Below are 20684 nucleotides of genomic sequence, written 5' to 3'. Positions count from 1 at the left end.
CTTGGTCTGTACTGCTGCCTGTGTGCTGAAGGTGTTAGCAATAGACACATACTGGCATGTAAAGATGCGCTGTTTTCGCATACTTCTTTAGGGCTGAAGGTGTCAATAGACGTACTGACGTGCCAGTACAGTAAACTAAAGAAGTATGGCGTCACTACGTTCCAGTATGTGTCTATTGCTAACACCTTCAGCACACAGGCAGCAGTATAGACCAAGTGGCAGATCATTTCACTAATGTGCCCAAATATTACTGCAACGGCTACTCGATTCCTGTAATTTAATGTTAATGGTTCAAAGAATGTCGGGCTGAATGGTCGGCCCCCACACATTTTCACCTCACCAAATCTGGCCCTCATTGCAAAAAGTTTGGGAACCCCTGCCATACAGTATTGGTTTGTTGAGTTGGGAGTGAAATAATCTGAATGGTCTGCACAGAGTGTGGTCTTCAACCCAAATGAGCACCTTTTTGTTTAAACTGAATACTGACTATAAACCAGGCCTGACTGCCCAACATCTCTGCCCAACTTTATTATCTTGTGGCAAAATGAAATCCAGTTATGTCATCAATGATTATCTATTAGAAAACCATCTCAGAGGAGCACGGGATGTTGTGGTGGTAAAGAGGACAACAACATCAGATTAATATCTTTCTAAAATTAAATGTTTGTCAAGGAGATGTCTGAACACTTTAGGCTTTATAATCTATCTAAGAGATCTGCACATAACCAAACATACCGAATATTATAAGAAAGAAACCCTCCATCTGGAGATGTTTATATATTCCTTTTAAAAACATACTGAGCATTTCAGTTAATATTTAAATCTAGAGCAGCAGGTAAATTGCCAATTATGTGGTCCTTTCCATGGGACACTTGTGTGTTGTATGGCCTAGCTCTTGTTGTGCTCATGTGTAGAGCCTTCATCTCTGTGATAGAAGCCAAGCAATTTTGGATACTGAAAGCTACTTACAATTCTAAATTATGATAATCTTAATAAACTCAAACTGAATTGATTGAATGTGAGATTTCACTACCAGACTGCTTGGACAGTCATTTATTTTGCAGCTCTGGTCCAGAATGACAAATTATAATTACTCATTGTGTGCTAGTTCAGCTTAATTGTGTTTGTATATGATTTTAGGTATACTGCTGAAAAAGCACAATACATATTGTACGGCTCATCATGCAAAAAGCCACACCTGGTAATTTTAAGAGCCGAATTACTGGTTTATTAAGCAGGAAATTCGGCTTTTCTAGCTCAGAGAGTTCAATTTTGATCTCTGCTCTAGTGATGCAGCCCCCTTCGGACCCCTGTCGGCGATCGCAAGGTAAGCGTGACGGGCGGTAGGGACGGCATTTCGGACGCCGCCTCAGACGGTATAACAGCCTGAAACGGCCCTGGATAGGTTTGAGTAGGAATAATATAGACTTTTAAAGCCAGTGTTCTGCACATCATTGTACAGAATGTCAAACTTTAAAATAATACACAAATAGTAATAGCCTTGAGTTAACTAGGTATGAGACAGTAGTGTGCCTGGAAAAAGGAGCAACAGTGATACATTATAAACCTTGATAAAAAAGAGCAGGATGTCAAGCAAAAAAGCAGTGGCATAACTAGCATACCATAACTGTAGTGTTGCACAGAGCAGAAGGGGACCTGCAAAAAAAAGGTGATGGGAAGTTGTCACAGGTCACCCTCAATTTTGTTGGGGGGTGCAGGGAATGAAAAATATTTTGCAAAAAACATCTCTATGATGTTCTGTGATGTTATAGGCTACTCAGCAAGTGCAAATACACTATTTAGCAGTGTGTCATTGGGCGGTGAGTCAGATCATTGCTTAGCTGCTGCCAGTGTTAGTAAATAAAACACTTCTGTTGTGGGTAGAAACTGCTAGTGACTCACTGACTGCATATGGCAGTTTTCCAAATGTGGCAGTGATGATTTGTCTGTGTTTGAAATTCCCTGGTATAAAGTATAAAGTTCCATTATGAAAGTAGCCAGAGGCTGAATACTGGCATCCTGCACACTGTATCATACATGAAATTATCCATACAATGTACTCACCAAAATGTGGGCTTAATGCCATCTACCCAATTATACAAACTATTGCAATCACTGGAGTTTTGGGTTTCATCTTCTGTTCTCACGAGACCCAACCAGAAGTCCCCTTCAGGCACTCGCATACTTTGGATGAGACTCTCTATGAAACTCTGTTCTGATTCAGAGAGGATGGTCATAAGGTGACCTCCATCTTGTTTGCACTGTTCCTGGGCTTCTGCAAAATTCACCCTCCGGGATGTATCATGGAAATAGATAACTTTGTAGCATGGCTTCTCTCTTCCATTTTTACAGACAATTTGTCCTAAAGAAAGGGCAGCCAAAATATGATTTTTATACTACATCAACCTGTTGGCTGAAACATTTTTGCAGGAAATAACATTTTTACTGATCTACTGATAACTTTAATGAAACCAACAGACATTTACAGGATAACTAAAATTTCATCCATGAAATATTAAATGCCATAGATAAGTACCAGTACTAGTAAGAAAATTGTAAGTGTCTGTTTCAATACTGAGTACCAAAAAGTAGTGAGACAGGCACATGGCTGTGCGACATTAAACCAGAAGGGTAGAGTTTCATGGCTTCACTCAAAGTTATGGGCTCCAGATAAAGTTATTGTATTGGTTGTATCAGAAGGTTAGCCGTTACACTTAATTACTAAAGCACTTGAGATAAACAGAAGAGGGACAGAAGAGGATATAACAGAAAGAAAGACAAATGTAGAAAAGGGAATGCCCAAAAGGAGGAAGTGTTTAGTAAATAGAGCATCAAGGGAGGGAAGGCAGAACAGAAGAGGGAAGTACAATGTGGACAAACAAATTTGAAAACAAAATAATTTTAGTGACGATGTATTTAGCTCAGAATTATCGGCATTAAATGTTACTTTATATTAATTTTGTAACCAATAAATGTGCTCTGTACTGGCAAGCCTTAGAAAGGGATGTACTGTTGTTTTTGATTATTGCTCCACTGAGCTCATCCCATATGTCTATATCAGGGGTCCCCAACCTTTTTTACTCGTGAGCCACATTTAAATGTAAAAAAAGAGTTGGAGAGCAACACAAGCATGAAAAAGTCCACGGGTATGTCAAATAAGGGCTGTGATAGGCTGTTTTGTAGCCCCTATATGGACTGGCAGCCTACAGGAGGCTCTGTTTGGCAGTACACCTGGTTTTTATACAACCAAAACTTGCCTCTAAGCCTGGAATTCAAAAATAAGCAGCTGCTTTGATGCCACTGGGAGCAACATCCAAGGGGTTGGTGAGCAACATGTTGCTCGTGAGCTACTGTTGGGGATCACTGGTCTACATGTATTATGATCACATATGAGGTGTGGTATTCATGCAGTCTACCAGCTAGGTGTTCAATCAGTGTAATGATATGGGACGAATTCCTATATAATTTCAATGTATTGAAGCCATTACAATGTAATTCTTCTACCACACACCTGCAGTTCACCAATCCTGCAATTGGTGGTGCGTTCCTTCCGTTGACCCGGCCGGGTCCCTTAGCAACAAATGTGTAGAAAACGGATCCGCACACACGCTGGTTAATGCAGTCGGGGAGTATCCCCTTTTATTCAGCCACCAAACATTCAACGTTTCGGGGGGGGGAACACCCACCCTTCATCAGGATGAAGGGTGGGTGTCCCCCCCGAAACGGTGAATGTTTCTGCATTAACCCGCCTGCATTAACCAGCGTGTGTGCAGATCCGTTTTCTATACATTTTCTTTGAAAGCCAACACTGGTTAATTTTTATCAAGCATATGTCAAACTGACAGGGAATCTAAAATAGAATGCAAAAGGAAGCACACACAGAGTAATATTTTCTTAATTAATGAAGATTAGTAGTAAAGCTGATAGAGCCACACAGTGTTTAAAAAGGTGCCTGGAGAGCTACAGTATATAGCAGAAGATCCACCACTGTAATATACTTTAAGATTCCTCCTTGCATAGATACATATAATAATGTCAGTCCTTCATCTTATGACTTCCCTCCAATCATCCACCAAGTAATATAATGAAAATATAAAGCAAAATATACTATAATATTGTTTAAATACATGTTTAAATCACTATAAAACAGATCAAAATCTGAACTTCTCTGGGACCAGAAAGGCTTCTTCAGTTGAGTCTGTAATCAGTAAATAAATCACACCGCTCCAAAATCCGAAGCGTTTCGCAGTCTCCCTTGACCGCTTCCTCAGGATGGGCGTGACTACAGACTCAACTGGAGAAGCCTTCCTGGTCCCCGAGAAGTTTGGACTTTTACTTTGCTTTGGGTACTACATGCTTTACGATCTGGCCATCCTTGTGAGTAGAAAATCTGTTGTTTTACAGTCATTTTAACTTTTATTAAAGTAATAATACACTATATTTTGCTTTATATTTTCATTATATTACTTGGTGGATGACTGGAGGACTGACATTATTATATGCATCTAAACTCCAAGAAATCTTGTGAGTATATACCCCAAAGGGGAATCTTGAAGAGCAACACAGTGGTGAATCTTCTGCCTTATACTGTAGCTCTCCAAGCTATTTTATACACTTTGTGGCTCTATAGACGTTACTATTAATTTTCATTAAGTAAGATAATACTAGGAAGCAGCCCCACTTCGTTCCAATATTGGAGTGGTATTGGTATAAGACAATTATATCTCTTTTATATGTAACACTTTAAACAGGACAAAAATACATACCTGCCCGAGGGATCGCATCCACTAAGGAAGCAATGGAACAGGGAAATACAAAATACATTCATTAAATCATTGTCTGTCACTTTATACTTTGGCAAAGCAATAGCAGCTAAGGATCTCACAAAGAAACCAACATGTTGGACATAAATCAAGGCACAATTAAGCAAATAGACACCACTGAAAGGCATATTGGATATAGAATCCAACGCATTGAAGTATTATCATTATCTGCATTAGGAGAGTGCACATACAGACTGTATCATATGTATAATTTATATTAATGTATATTTCTAATTGTTGTCCTGATTTTAACTCAGACATAAAATTGTCAGTTCAGTATTGGTCTGCCTTTTTATAGTGCAGCGTTACTGTGAGAAGCAACATATAAGTAACCAACTGTAACTAAGCTATATACTATTTAAATTGGCATCTTTATGGTGCTGCTGATTCACTGCTCTACAGTTGTAAGTACATTTCCTTTATATGATAATGAATTGGATCTATTTTATTATTTATTTTACTGTAATAAGCTGGAAGAAGCTGCTTGAATCAAATGAGTGTGCAACAAAAAGGGTTCACAAAATGAGCTGCAATGCCCCAGTACTCTAATAGAGCCCTCACAATCCCAAATTTTATGTGCTTTGGGTTGCAGAATAAAACTAATACTGGGGCAGTGAAGCAAATTTGAAAACGTCACTGTGAAGAAATATGGCTTTATACACCTGAAATGCAGAAAATGCCTCCAGTGTCTCTAATCTCAGAATTCAACAGGCTCACAAAAGTGTTTAAGCGTCAGTGGATTCAGGAAGGGACTGGGCCAGTGGGACACTGGGTAAAAACTTGGTGGGTCCTGGCCCTCATGGGTCCCACACAGGGCCAGATTTACATAGTGGGCACCCCTAGGCCCACTACCATTCATCGCCCCTGTCCCCTCCAGGGGGACAGGAGCATTGGGGATTGGTGCATGGGAAATTAAAAAAAATATTGTATCTATAGCGCATCCCCAGTGTTTTTGAACCAATGTGGGTGTGGTTGGGCAGCATGCCGCCCCCCTAAAATCTTGCCCCGCTAGGCCCGGGCCTAGGTGGCCTTTCCACAAATCTGGGCCTGGTCCCACCAACCCACACCAATTTGCTGCCTGGGCTGCCCCCTGATTTTACCCCTCTGGCTCCATTCATGGACGCAACTAGGGAACAGGTATGCATAGGGGCCCCGTGGGGGTGGTGGCTGGGGCAGGGACCCAGAGGGGGGGGATGGAGGCTCCTGTGTTGGAAGCCCTGGTGGGGCTTAGACCATCCAGTCTGATGCTGAGTGGATATATAGATTTTACACTAGTAGTTGGGACTGTATCTTATTCCCATATTGGGCCACACTCAAATCTATGAGAAAACAGTGGTTTAACATATGAAAACGTATGGGTGAGATTCAATCTGAGGTAAAACAAATTTAGTTGCAGTTTTTCCTATAGATTTCATAACTATTTTCTTGCAATAAACTGTGAGACAGGTTTTTCTCATTGAATTGGATCTGGCTTTATGGGAAAATCTGGAATTGAATTAAGAGACAAGCTTTGCTCATAAAATTTAATCTGGCAAGGGGGATTTTTGTTGGCATGCATGTGAGGAGTGGGTTAGCACTCGATTCTGTGGTGGTGGTGGGGCAGCAGGGAGCCAGGGTGTACATACTGCACCTGGACCCACCTGTTGCTACTTACTCCATTTCCAGATAGATCTCATTCTAATTTACAGCAAAGTCTATCTCAATCAAATAATGACTTTGTAGAGACTGACAGCTCTTAAACATACCCCCCCTCCAGTGACAATATTACTGAATCTTCTCTGAATATATTTATAGTGTATTAACTACCCCTTATTGTAAAATATAAGGTTATTATAAGTCTCTGAGGAGCTCCATGACCATATAAAAGCATGAAGCCGAAGGCCAAGTGCTTTTATACAGGTTGTGGAACTATGAAGCTACTTCTAATATGCTCATATTTTCCAACAAGGGGTACTTTATTTATTATAATACACAAGTTTTGGTGAGTCATGTGACAAATATGACCTCACTAAGCTCCTTTTATAACTGATGACAGCACTAAGAGCCGTTTATAAGGATATCATTTACAGGATATAAAGGCTTTTATGTATTATATATATATATATATATATATAAGCATTTTTACACTGATGTAACAACAATAGCACAATCAGTTTACTACTAATCAGACCCTAAGGGGCTGATTTATTATCAACTTTTATGGAGTAGTAAAAATATTTTTGCCACACTAGAATCATCCTAATACTTTCTCCCCATGTAATATATATCATGGAGTAAGGATGACAGGTGATAGTGCTGCATCTGGGCACTGCTGAACACTATCACCCCACCAAACAGAAATTTGTTGACAAGGCAGGCAAACAGACACATTTACAGCTTTGATAAATATGTCAATTACAAATTTTCCTGACTGTGAGGAAGATTTTCCTGACAGTCACCAAATAGATTGATCTGCTAGAAAGCCTTCAGTTCAATATATAATAAATCTGCTCCAGCTGCTGACCAAGTCGTGGAAGTGTTACATCGTAATATGTAATCCTCTTTAATTCCCTAGTCTTTTTTCTTATTTTTTAAATAAAAACTCAAAAAATTGTAGGTCAATATTGAAATATTAAATCTACAGCCAATTAAATTTAAATGGTAAAGACCTGAATTTCTGAGTCAGGGTCTATTGTAAATGGTGTTCTTGCAAGGACTGAAGAATGCCATGCTTTTTTGGCCATTGTCAAAGATCAAATTTTGTAGAGGTCACTTACATCTACAACTGCCAAAAATTCTGGAACACAGTTATATTGAAATAAATGTATAAATGAGAATTGCTGCACTCTGCATCTGGATTATAATAGCAAGTGTTGGTGGCACAAAACCTCCCTAAGTACAGTTAGTACAGGAATCTATTGTACCCTGTACCCACTATATCTCTCTAAATTGGCCGTCTTAAAAAAAAATTAGGGGCAGGAGAGGGATGACGACATGCCTCCCTGTGCCAACCCCTCACAAATACAGTTTATATGAATACCGGCAGCACTATGGAATAGACACGGGTGTTTTAGATTTTGGTGTACAAGACCATCCACTATTCTGCAAAGAGCAGGTGGTTAACGCCCATTTTTTTCACTTTGCACCTTGCTCTGTAAATGAGGTCTTGTTCGACTGAATGAAGTGTTTAAAAAACATAATAGATTTTTTTCGAGTTACATTTTATATATAGATAGGAAGTGCACATTGCTTAAAGGAAAACTATACCCCAAAATGAATACTTATGCAACAGATAGTTTATATCAAATTTAGTTTCATATTAAAAAAATCTTACCAAACTAATATTACCCTTTTACATCTCTTTGATATATTGCCTTGAACCAACATATTGTGATGATCTCTGTGCTGTGTCAGAAATCACTAGGGATGTAGCGAACGTCGGAAAAAAAGTTCGCAAACATATTCGCGAACTTGCGCAAAAATGCGAGCGGTTCGCGAACGGTTCGCGAACCCCATAGACTTCAATGGGAAGGCGAACTTTAACATCTAGAAAAGACATTTCTGGCCAGAAAAATGATTTTAAAGTTGTTTAAAGGGTGCAACGACCTGGACAGTGGCATGCCAGAGGGGGATCAAGGGCAAAAATGTATCTGAAAAATCTGCCTGTGTGTGCTTGGAAGAGATAGTGTAGGGGGAGAGCTGTTAGTGATTTCAGGGACAGATGATAGTAAGCTTGCTGGCTAGTAATCTGCTTGATACTGCTCTGTATTGGAGGGACAGAAGTCTGCAGGGATTTGAGGGACATTTTAGCTTAGGTAGCTTTGCTGGCTAGTAATCTACTGTTCTCTTTAAACAACTGCCATACGTTGACCTTGTAGGCATTGTTTGCCCAGTTTTTTTGGACGCAGCCACTGAAGCACAGTTGCCAGAAAAAATATGCCATATAAATGCTGAAAATAGTAATTTTTCGCCATACGTTGACCTTGTAGACATTGTTTGCCCAGTTTTTTTGGACGCAGCCACTGAAGCACAGTTGCCCAGAAAAATTATGCCATATAAATGCTGAAAATATAAATTTTTTGGTTGCAGCCACTGAAGCACAGAGGCCAGAAAAATTATGCATATAAATGCAGAAAATATGCATTTTTTTGGTCGCAGCCACTGAAGCACAGTTGCCAGAATAATTATGCCATATAAATGCTGAAATATAAATTTTTTTGGTTGCAGCCACTGAAGCACAGAGGCCAGAAAAATTATGCCATATAAATGCAGAAAATATGCATTTTTTTGGTCGCAGCCACTGAAGCACAGTTGCCAGAAAAAATATGCCATATAAATGCTGAAAATAGTCATTTTTTGCCATATACGTTGAGTCAACGTATGGCAAAAAATTACTATTTTCAGCATTTATATGGCATATTTTTTCTGGCCTCTGTGCTTCAGTGGCTGCGGCCAAAAAAACTGGGCAAACAATGCCTACAAGGTCAACGTCGTTGACCTTGTAGGCATTGTTTGCCCAGTTTTTTTGGCCGCAGCCACTGAAGCACAGAGGCCAGAAAAAATATGCCATATAAATGCTGAAATAGTAATTTTTTTGGTCGCAGCCACTGAAGCACAGTTGCCAGAAAATTATGCCATATAAATGCTGAAAATATAAATTTTTTTGGTTGCAGCCACTGAAGCACAGAGGCCAGAAAAATTATGCCATATAAATGCTGAAAATATAAATTTTTTTGGTTGCAGCCACTGAAGCACAGAGGCCAGAAAAATTATGCCATATAAATGCAGAAAATATGCATTTTTTTGGTCGCAGCCACTGAAGCACAGTTGCCAGAAAAATTATGCCATATAAATGCAGAAAATATGCATTTTTTTGGACGCAGCCACTGAAGCACAGTTGCCAGAAAAAATATGCCATATAAATGCTGAAAATAGTCATTTTTTGCCATACGTTGACCTTGTAGACATTGTTTGCCCAGTTTTTTTGGTTGCAGCCACTGAAGCACAGAGGCCAGAAAAAATTAAACCAGTAGGGTTTGCACCCTAGTTTGTAACGGTGGCGGAGGGAGGAGGAGGACGCTAAAGGACAGCTGTGTGTGGAGTCATGAGGCTTGAAGAGAAGGACAGCTGCATAGAAGTCAGAACAAGTCTTCCGGCGTGCAGTAACCCTCCGAGATCCACCCCTCATTCATTTTAATAAAGGTCAGGTAATCGACACTTTTGTGACCTAGGCGAGTTCTCTTCTCAGTTACAATCCCTCCTGCTGCACTGAAGGTCCTTTCTGAGAGCACACTTGAGGCTGGGCAAGACAAGAGGTTCATGGCAAATTGTGACAGCTCTGGCCACAGATCAAGCCTGCGCACCCAGTAGTCCAGGGGTTCATCGCTCCTCAGAGTGTCGATATCTGCAGTTAATGCCAGGTAGTCCGCTACCTGCCGGTCGAGGCGTTCTTTGAGGGTGGATCCAGAAGGGTTGTGGCGCTGCCTTGGACAGAAAAACATTTGCATGTCTGACGTTACAGACTGGCCAAAGGGCTTTGTCCTTGCAGGTGTGCTCGTGGCAGGATTACTGGCACCTCTGCCCCTGGAATGTTGATGAGTTCCTGAAGTGACATCACCCTTAAAAGCATTGTACAACATGTTTTGCAGGCTGGTTTGTAAATGCCGCATCTTTTCGGACTTGTGGTATGTTGGTAACATTTCTGACACTTTATGCTTGTACCGAGGGTCTAGTAGCGTTGCGACCCAGTACAGGTCCTTCTCCTTAAGCCTCTTGATACGGGGGTCCTTCAACAGGCATGACAGCATGAAAGACCCCATTCTCACAAGGTTGGATGCAGAGCTATCCATCTCCGCTTCCTCATTATCAAGGACTGCATCATCCACGGTCTCCTCCCCCCAGCCACGTACAAGACCAGGGGTCCCCAAAAGGTCACCACTAGCCCCCTGGGAAGCCTGCTCCTGTTGGTCCTCCTCCTCCTCCTCCACAAAGCCACCTTCCTCCTCTGACTCCACTTCTGGCACCTCTCCCTGCGTTGCAGCAGGTGCCTGGGTTCGTTCTGGTGATTCCGACCAGAAATCGTGCGCTTCCAGCTCCTCGTCACGCTGGTCTACAGCCTCATCTGTCACTCGTCGCACGGCACGCTCCAGGAAGAAAGCGAAGGGTATTAGGTCGCTGATGGTGCCTTCGGTGCGACTGACCATATTTGTCACCTCTTCAAAAGGTCGCATGAGCCTGCAGGCATCGCGCATAAGCACCCAGTAACGGGGGAAAAAAATCCCCAGCTGTGCAGATCCAGTCCTACCACCCAGTTCAAAAAGGTACTCGTTGACGGCCCTTTGTTGTTGCAGCAGACGTTCCAACATAAGGAGCGTTGAATTCCAGCGAGTCTGGCTGTCAGAAATCAAACGCCTGACTGGCATGTTGTAGCGCTGCTGAATGTCAGCAAGGCGTGCCATGGCTGTGTAGGAACGTCTGAAATGGGCCGACACCTTTCTGGACTGGGTGAGAACGTCCTGGAATCCTGGGTACTTGGAGACAAAACGTTGGACTATTAAATTTAACACATGTGCCATGCAGGGCACATGTGTTAAATTGCCTAGTCTCAACGCTGCCAACAGATTGCTTCCATTGTCACACACCACTTTTCCGATCTGCAGTTGGTGTGGGGTCAGCCACCGATCGGCCTGTGACTGCAGAGATGACAGGAGTACAGATCCGGTATGGTTTTTGCTTTCCAGGCACGTCATCCCCAAGACAGCGTGACAACGGCGTACCTGGCACGTCGAATAGCCTAGGGGGAGCTGGGGGTGCACAGGTGTGGAGGAGGAGAAGGAGGACCCAGCAGCAGAGTAAGAAGAAGAAGAAGACGAGGTAGAGAGCGATGGAGGAGTAGAGGGTGGTGGCAGAACCGCGTGCAATCCGTGGCGGTGACACCAACTCCACTGTTGTTGTTGAGCTACCCATTCCCTGCTTCCCAGCCATTACCAAGTTCACCCAGTGGGCAGTGTAGGTGACATACCTGCCCTGACCATGCTTGGAGGACCATGCGTCAGTAGTCATATGGACCTTTGGCCCAACACTAAGTGACAGAGATGCGGTAACTTGGCTCTGCACATGTTGGTACAGGTGTGGTATTCCCTTTTTAGAAAAAAAATTGCGGCTGGGTACCTTCCACTGCGGTGTCCCAATTGCTACAAATTTGCGGAAGGCCTCAGAGTCCACCAGCTGGTATGGTAAAAGCTGGCGGGCTAAGAGTGCAGACAAGCCAGCTGTCAGACGCCGGGCAAGGGGGTGACAGTCAGACATTGGCTTCTTACGCTCAAACATGGCCTTCACAGAAACTTGGCTGGTGGCAGATGACTGGGAATGGGAACAGGTGGTCAAGGTGGAAGGCGGAGTGGAGGGTGGTTCAGACGGGTCAAGGAGAGCAGAGGTAGAGCAGTAAGATGCTGGACCAGAAGGAGTGTGGCTTTTAGTTTGCCTGTTGCCTTTGAGGTGTTGCTCCCAAAGTGCTTTGTGCTTGCCGCTCATAGTGCCTTCGCATAGAAGTTGTACCTATGTGGCTGTTGGGCTTACCAAGGCTCAGTTTCTGACTGCACTCATTGCAAATTACAATGCTTTTGTCAGAGGCACACACATTAAAAAAATCCCACACTGCTGACTTTTTGGAAGTGTGCGATCTGGCGGTAACAGTAGAAGTTGGCGGAGTTGGCGGTATTGGCGGCAATGGCGGGTGCGTTGGCCGGCTGAACACAGGTGCCGATACATGTTGTTGCCCTGCTGATCCCTGCGGGCTGTCCTCCCTGCTTCTTCTAAGTCTTATTCTCCTACTGCCTCTCTGACTCTCCGTCTCTCCATCTGAACTACCCTCCTCTTGCTCTCTTCTACTAGGCACCCACAAAACATCAATCTCCTCATCATCATTCTCCTCAGATGCATCAATTTCTTCTGACACATCACAGAAGGAAGCAGCAGCGGGGACCTCCTCCTCATCACTCATTATGTCCATCTCTATCGTGTTCTCTGCCAGAATTAAATCTGGTGTAAGGTCCTCATCTCCTTCATCTTCTTCTGGCAATAATGGTTGCGCATTACTCAGTTCAAGAAACTCATTGGAAAATAACTCCTCTGACCCCAGTGAAGAAGGGGCACCGGTGGTGGAGGAAGTGTTACGTGGGGTGGCCATAGCAGTGGAGGATGAGGAGGATGTTGTGGTAAAGTTAGAAACGGTAGAGGATGGGGTGTGCTGTGTAAGCCAGTCAACTACCTCTTCAGCATTTTGGGAGTTCAGGGTCATTGGCTTTTTAAAACTGGGAAATTTGCTAGGGCCACAGGATTGCATAGCAGCACGGCCCCTAGCACGGCCTCTGCGTGGCGGCCTGCCTTTGCCTGGCATTATTTTTAAAAAACAACAACAACAACAAAAACTCAGTTGGTTTTTCTGGAAACGATAATACACACAGCTAGATGGCGGGTTGAAGAAAACACTGTGCAAATAATGCCTACAAAGTCAACGTATACACTACTACAGCGGTGGATACGGATTACGTAAAATATATGAATGCTGCTTGAAAAAAAGTAACTCAAGTGGTTTTTCTAGAGACGATAATATTATCAATATTTAGACAAAATGTGAACAAGCTCACACAGCTCGATGGCGGGTTGAAGAAAACAGTGTGCAAATAATGCCTACAAGGTCAACGTATACACTACTACAGCGGTGGATACGGATTACGTAAAATATATGAATGCTGCTTGAAAAAAAGTAACTCAAGTGGTTTTTCTAGAGACGATAATATTATCAATATTTAGACAAAATGTGAACAAGCTCACACAGCTCGATGGCGGGTTGAAGAAAACAGTGTGCAAATAATGCCTACAAGGTCAACGTATACACTACTACAGCGGTGGATACGGATTACGTAAAATATATGAATGCTGCTTGAAAAAAAGTAACTCAAGTGGTTTTTCTAGAGACGATAATATTATCAATATTTAGACAAAATGTGAACAAGCTCACACAGCTCGATGGCGGGTTGAAGAAAACAGTGTGCAAATAATGCCTACAAGGTCAACGTATACACTACTACAGCGGTGGATACGGATTACGTAAAATATATGAATGCTGCTTGAAAAAAAGTAACTCAAGTGGTTTTTCTAGAGACGATAATATTATCAATATTTAGACAAAATGTGAACAAGCTCACACAGCTCGATGGCGGGTTGAAGAAAACACTGTGCAAATAATGCCTACAAGGCCAACGTATACACTACTACAGCGGTGGATACGGATTACGTAAAATATATGAATGCTGCTTGAAAAAAGTGACTCCGGTGTTTTTTCTGGAGACGGTAATATTATGGATATTTAGACAGAATGGGAACAAGGTCACACAGCTCGATGGCGGGTTGAAGAAAACAGTGTGCAAATAATGCCTACAAGGCCAACGTATACACTACTACAGCGGTGGATACGGATTACGTAAAATATATGAATGCTGCTTGAAAAAAGTGACTCCGGTGTTTTTTCTGGAGACGGTAATATTATGGATATTTAGACAGAATGGGAACAAGGTCACACAGCTCGATGGCGGGTTGAAGAAAACAGTGTGCAAATAATGCCTACAAGGCCAACGTATACACTACTACAGCGGTGGATACGGATTACGTAAAATATATGAATGCTGCTTGAAAAAAGTGACTCCGGTGTTTTTTCTGGAGACGGTAATATTATGGATATTTAGACAGAATGGGAACAAGGTCACACAGCTCGATGGCGGGTTGAAGAAAACAGTGTGCAAATAATGCCTACAAGGCCAACGTATACACTACTACAGCGGTGGATACGGATTACGTAAAATATATTATGGCTGCTTGAAAAAAGTGACTCCGGTGTTTTTTCTGGAGACGGTAATATTATGGATATTTAGACAGAATGTGAACAAGGTCACACAGCTCGATGGCGGGTTGAAGAAAACAGTGTGCAAATAATGCCTACAGGGCAAATAATGCCTAAAAGGTCAACTTATACACTACTACAGCGGTAGTAAAATAAAAAAAAGTAAAATAAAAAAAAAAGAATATTAAAAAAAAAAAATTAAAGTTGGTGCTGCTGAACTACTAGGAGCAGCAGATTAGCACACCAGTCCCACTCCCCAACACTGCTAGACTAATAGCACTGGGCTCTTATAGTAGTAGTAGTAGTAGTAGTAGTAAAACAACAAAAAAATAAATAAAAGCAGTCCTTACAAGGACTACTGTTATTGCAGCAGTCAGCAGATGAGATCAGAAGCAGGACAGCTGCCCACTGCAGCTACATACAGAGCACTGCAGTAGAAGGTAGATTACTAGCCAGCAAGCTACCTAAGCTTAAATGTCCCTCAAACCCCTGCAGACTTCTGTCCCTCCAATAACAGAGCAGTATCAAACGATTACTAGCCAGCAAACTTTCAACTGTCCCTGAAATCACTAACAGGCAGCAGCTCTCTCCCTACACTATCTCTTCAGCACACACAGGCAGAGTGAAAAAACGCTGCAGGGCTTCGGTTTTTATAGGGAAGGGGAGTGGTCCAGGGGAGAGCTTCCTGATTGGCTGCCATGTACCTGCTGGTCTGGGGTGAGAGGGCAAAAAAAAGCGCCAACAATGGCGAACCCAAAATGGCGAACGTCGCGCGACGTTCGCGAACTTCCGGCGAGCGCGAACACCCGATGTTCGCGCGAACAAGTTCGCCGGCGAACAGTTCGCGACATCTCTAGAAATCACCTGACCAGAAATACTGCAACTCTAAGGGGCAGATTTATTGAAGTAAATTCAAAGTTGTAGTATCCTATTTGATGGTCGAAGTATCCAAAAAAATATGAACATTTTGTACTTTGAAAATTCACTCGAACCTTAGTAAATCTGCCCCTTACTGTAACAGAAAGAAGTGTGGAAGCAAAAGGCAGAACTCTGTCTGTTAATTGGCTCATTTGACCTAACATGTATGGCTTGTGAATTGTAGGATCCCAGGGGGCGGCCCTTATTTTTAAAAATGGCAATTTTCTACTTATGGTTACCCAATGGCACATACTTCTAAAAAATATATTATTATGAAAATGGTTTATTTACATAAAACAGGGCTTTATATATGAGTCATTTTATACAATATATTTTTATAAAGACCTGCATTGTTCAAGGGGAATAATTTTCCTTTAAGTTTTAAAAGAAAATACAGGAGAATACAACACACACTCAGTAACATAAGGCCTAAAAAATATTTATATTATATAAAGCTTGACTTCAGAGTCTGTTTGGTCAAGGACAGAGTGGGATAAAATTGGATTTAGTACCTGGTGTATGCATGAGTCCCCACCAGTAGTGCTGTTATGGTATCCAATGTGTCATATAATGTGAATATATTGTATTACTTTCCTTTATTTGGGTTAAAGGGACAGTATACACATAAAAGTTAGCACAATACATTTTGTTGAATTGCTGCATAAATGTGTTGAAATTCATTCTGCCCATTCTTAAAAAAAACAAAAACAAATATATTTTTGCCATTCTTTAATGGTTGGGCTTTTTTCACCAAAAAAACTCCCCATTACCTTTAGGGTAAGGGCACACTGGGCGATTCGGGGAGATTGGTCGCCGCAAAGTCGCAGCGATTAGTCGCCAGGCGACTAAATCTCCCTGAATCGGCCAGTGTGCCCTTACCCTAATAGACAGGGCAATTTATCATTATTTTTATTTAAACAAACAAACCCCTCCTTTCTCTAAGAAGCAGCTTTTGAGCAGCTCATTATTAGGGGCTTCTCAGAGGATACTGAATTAGATTTATCAGATCCTCCATTGCTCTGCAGGACAAGAGGTACAAGAAGTGCTAAAGTGATACTGGCTTCATATGCTTGTTTATTGCCAGATATAAGAAAAACCATACATATTTCTTAACTAAAACAATACTTAAACAAATGTTAAGTGCTAACCCTCTTTTCTGAGTTTGTGTTGAAAATGGTTGTATACTGTCACTTTCATTTGTTGTAATAGTGGCAGAGGCACAATACAAAGCAGGTTTCTTAGATATTCTGACAGTGGATCTGCTCTGGTATCAGAAGAATGAAGTATATTTTGTTGGTTGCATACGCTGCATAAACCTGGAAGGTGGCTTGTTTTGTGAAAAACATATACTATGAATAAAACACAGGCAAATACCTGCTGAAAATTAACCTGGGTGTTGTTGGGTTTTGATAATGGTGTTATCACTACTGCCATTTGAATGAAATCCCATACACACACTGGATACAAGTAAAAACAGATTAAAAAAAAAACATTCCCCCATTCAACAAAGGTCAAAGTTTAGAATTCATGTGATTTTTTTTGAAAAATTCGAATATACTCACAATTCGACTGGGAGGTTATTTAAGAAAAAAATTGAATGTCTAATATTCGATCTAGTGGTTCTGTACCCGAAAATTCGAATTGTATTCGATTCGTACAAATCGAGTTTTTCTCCCGAAAAAAACTTGAATGTCATGAAGACTATTAACATCTCCAAATGGCTCAATAGACCACTGCTGTTGACTTGTGCATAAGCACGGCAGGTTTTAGGGGGTGAATATTCAAATTAGGACTGTTTCCGTGGTTTAGGTGTGATAAATCTCACATTCAAATTTACATCTGAATAGGGGGATTAAAATTAGAATGTGTTATTTTTTTCAAATTAAAATGTACTATTCAACCCTTGATAAATCTGCCCCATACAGTATAGACCAATCCAAGTACGCTGATACTGGCACATAGATAGACTTAAACAGCAAAGGCTGATTTATTGGTACATACACACATCGAGCCACAAGCACCAACATACTTACAATAGAATTATCCAGGTATACTGATATTCAGCTATTATTTCATGCATATTATAATTATCTTATTTAATAGGTTGTTCCTCCCTGCACACATTGTGAGTATGCTGCCAACACATGCTCCTCAGTGCCAAGTTACACGTGGGTTCCCACTTTCTACTACAAAACTCATGTGGGGTAATTCAATTATATTCAGAATAAATCATTGAAAGAGTGTGCAGAGATTAAGAACAGCCGGTCAAGTAAAAAGGCACTGACTGAATGAGACATATTCAAGGAAGAACCAATTTTGTTCAACAAAATCATATTTTGAACCACGCAGGCCAGTTTCTGCTGATGCTGCAAAATCAGAACTGCCAACAATCTTCCAAAGTATCTGTCATATTGTGCCTTTGTCCACCTTATTTCGGATTACACACTGCTGCATATTATGTCGATATACAGATCATAGTAATGTGGCACTTACCACTTTCAAGACTGGTCCCTTTGCAGCAATTAAGAAAGACGACCAGAATTGTGGAAAAAGCAGCGACAAGATCCATGATGTTGCTCTCTGCTTAATGATAGATACACGTCGGAGCCAGTTATAGTCCAAATGTGCAGAGCAGGAGAAGCATCATCCAGCAATGCCTTCGCTAAAGGAGTAATGTGGTAGCCAATATTGGGAGTGCAGAGAACAGTAGCACAGCTCTCTGCTGAATACAGACAGCTCTGAAGCCTTCAGGCTGTGCTGATCAATACACATCTATAAGAGGTATTCTGGAGGCGAAGGATCTGCCTGAGCCAAACCAATAGCAGCAGCTGTTCTCTTAATGCTTCATTAAAGTAAGGACTTGCAGAGAGTCCCAAAGCAGTGCACTGTCAGTTTAATTACTTGAAAGCAGGGACTTCTTAAAAACCTTCCTGATAAATTGTCGGGGCTGTTAGGGAAGCATCCAGGAGTAGCTGACATGTAATTTAAACCCACATCTATCAAGCTTACTTTATCGTTAGTGATTGGTGCTGGATGTTTAAAGAAGAATCTGTTTAAGCCTCCTGTAGCAATACTGCAGGGATACTTTGCTCACAGAAAAAAAACAATTCATAGGTTATCTTGGTAGTACTGGCTTGCTGTTGAAACCCACTAACCTATAGTTGCTATAATACTACAAATATAAGGTAGGAATTACACGTAAAGACACCACAGCATCCAGTGGAAGCTGCTGTGTTGGTGAAAACAAAAACTGTGCCACTTACACAACCAGCTAATAGCTCATCCTGGAACTCAAGCATAATATATACATTCTATAATACCTGCCTGTTAAATGGCACTATAACCCACAAATGGCTATTGAGGCATGTTGCTTTGGTTGACGGATAAGTATATATAAAGGGAAACGTTTTTCACATAAATAATTTTATGAGTATGCATATGTAACATAGTAAGTTAGTTTGAAAAAAGACACATGTCCATCAAGTTCAACCTTTTAACTCTATTTAAACCTGCCTAACTGCTAGTCGATCCAGAGGAAGGCAAAAAAACCCATTTTTTTCCCTCCAATTTGCCTCAGAGGGGGAAAAAAATTCCTTCCTGACTCCGAAATGTCATTCAAACTAGTCCCTGGATCAACTTGTACTATGATCTATCTACTATGCGCTATATACAGTATATATTTATATTTAGGCTGTCATAAATGTTCTGAAGACATAGGGGCACATTTACTATTGGTCGAATATCGAGGGTTAATTAACCCTCGATATTTGACCCTCGAAGTAAAATCCTTCAATATCGAAGTTGAAGGATTTACCGCATTTAGTACGATCGAAGGAAAACGATAAAATCGATTCGAAGGATTTTAATCCATCGATCGAACGATTTTCCTTCGAACAAAAAAAGCTTAGAAAGCTTATGGGGACCTTCCCCATAGGCTAACATTGGTGCTTGGTGGGTTTCAGGTGGTGAAGTAGGTAGTCAAAGTTTTTTAAAGAGGCAGTACTTCGACTATCGAATGGTCGGATAGTCTAACAATTTTCAGTTCGAATCGTTCGATTCGAAGTCGTAGTCGAAGGTGCCAATTCGATGGTCGAAGTACCCCCAAAAAAAACTTCGAAATTCGAAGTTTTTGTACCTCACTCGAGCTTAGTAAATGTGCCCCTAAAAGTCCCAAAGCATTAGCAGGTGTCTGAGGCTGTAAAAACTTATCTTATAAACAAAGACATCACTGTTAAACTTCTAACTTATATTCAGTCAGCTGAAAGCAACAATGGTTCTTGCTGCCCTAAAGAAAAAATGAATCCACTGAAATGATTATCTATTTTTCCTCTTTGGCCTGTATTTTGGCTTGTAGCTGTGTCAGCAGCAGGTCTGCATATAAATCAAATGTACAGACAGGTTCTGTGAGACTCAGTCAGTGAATTGAGTTTTATCAGCCACCAAGACTTGCCACAAGATTCCCCATTGCATTTGTTTGCTTTGTAGAATCCAGCAGCTCTTCGTTGTCTTCCATTCCCTGAACTCCACAACAAGGTACATTCAAAAGTTTCCTTTTCCTTTACTGAAGCGTCAGTGAGTGACATGATTTCTCTTGAACTCTAGCAAGCAGATCCCGCTGTTTATTAATGGAAGGGAGGAGGGCCATGGATAGCATTCAAGTCGTCTTTGTAAGCCGTTTACTATTCCCTAGAGCAGGAGAAAAATATGTTTTACAGAATAAATCAACTTTAACGTGTGAGATTTATTCTCCTATTCACATTCCAGTCTCTTATTCAAATCAATGCATGGCTACTAAGGAAATTTGGACCCTAGCAACCAGACTACTATACATTGCAAACTGGAGAGCTGCTGAATAAAAAGCTAAATAACTAAAAAAACCACAAATAATGAACAATGAAAACCAATTGCAAATTGTCTGAGAATATCACTCTCTACATCATACTAAAAGTTACTCAAAGCCCTTTAATCCTGAAACAACAATTTATTCTGTTCTTACTGAAAGCCGAATAAATGTTGCACTATTGACATCCAATGTAAAGCATCCAATGTGGTGCAAATTAGCT

At 41.2% G+C, this 20684-nt stretch overlaps 1 protein-coding gene across 1 annotated transcript in view; it reads right to left on the bottom strand.

Moving 5' to 3' along the window:
* LOC108697233 (layilin) overlaps positions 1-18352 on the bottom strand; it is a 36578-nt gene extending 18226 nt beyond the window's left edge. Inside the window, exons 1-3 of the mRNA XM_041571389.1 lie at positions 18115-18352; positions 4767-4787; positions 2065-2362 (exon numbers count right to left, since the gene is read on the bottom strand). Of these exons, the coding sequence (XP_041427323.1) occupies positions 2065-2362; positions 4767-4787; positions 18115-18190 (395 nt within the window). The 5' untranslated portion in view covers positions 18191-18352. The remainder of the gene's footprint in view (positions 1-2064; positions 2363-4766; positions 4788-18114) is intronic.
* Positions 18353-20684: the final 2332 nt, after the last annotated feature.

The sequence above is a fragment of the Xenopus laevis genome, chromosome 7S (genome assembly GCF_017654675.1).
Source record: "Xenopus laevis strain J_2021 chromosome 7S, Xenopus_laevis_v10.1, whole genome shotgun sequence".
Lineage (NCBI taxonomy): Eukaryota > Metazoa > Chordata > Amphibia > Anura > Pipidae > Xenopus > Xenopus laevis.
The sequence above is the reverse complement of the archived record's forward strand: the minus strand, read 5'-3'. Positions and strand labels throughout refer to the sequence as shown.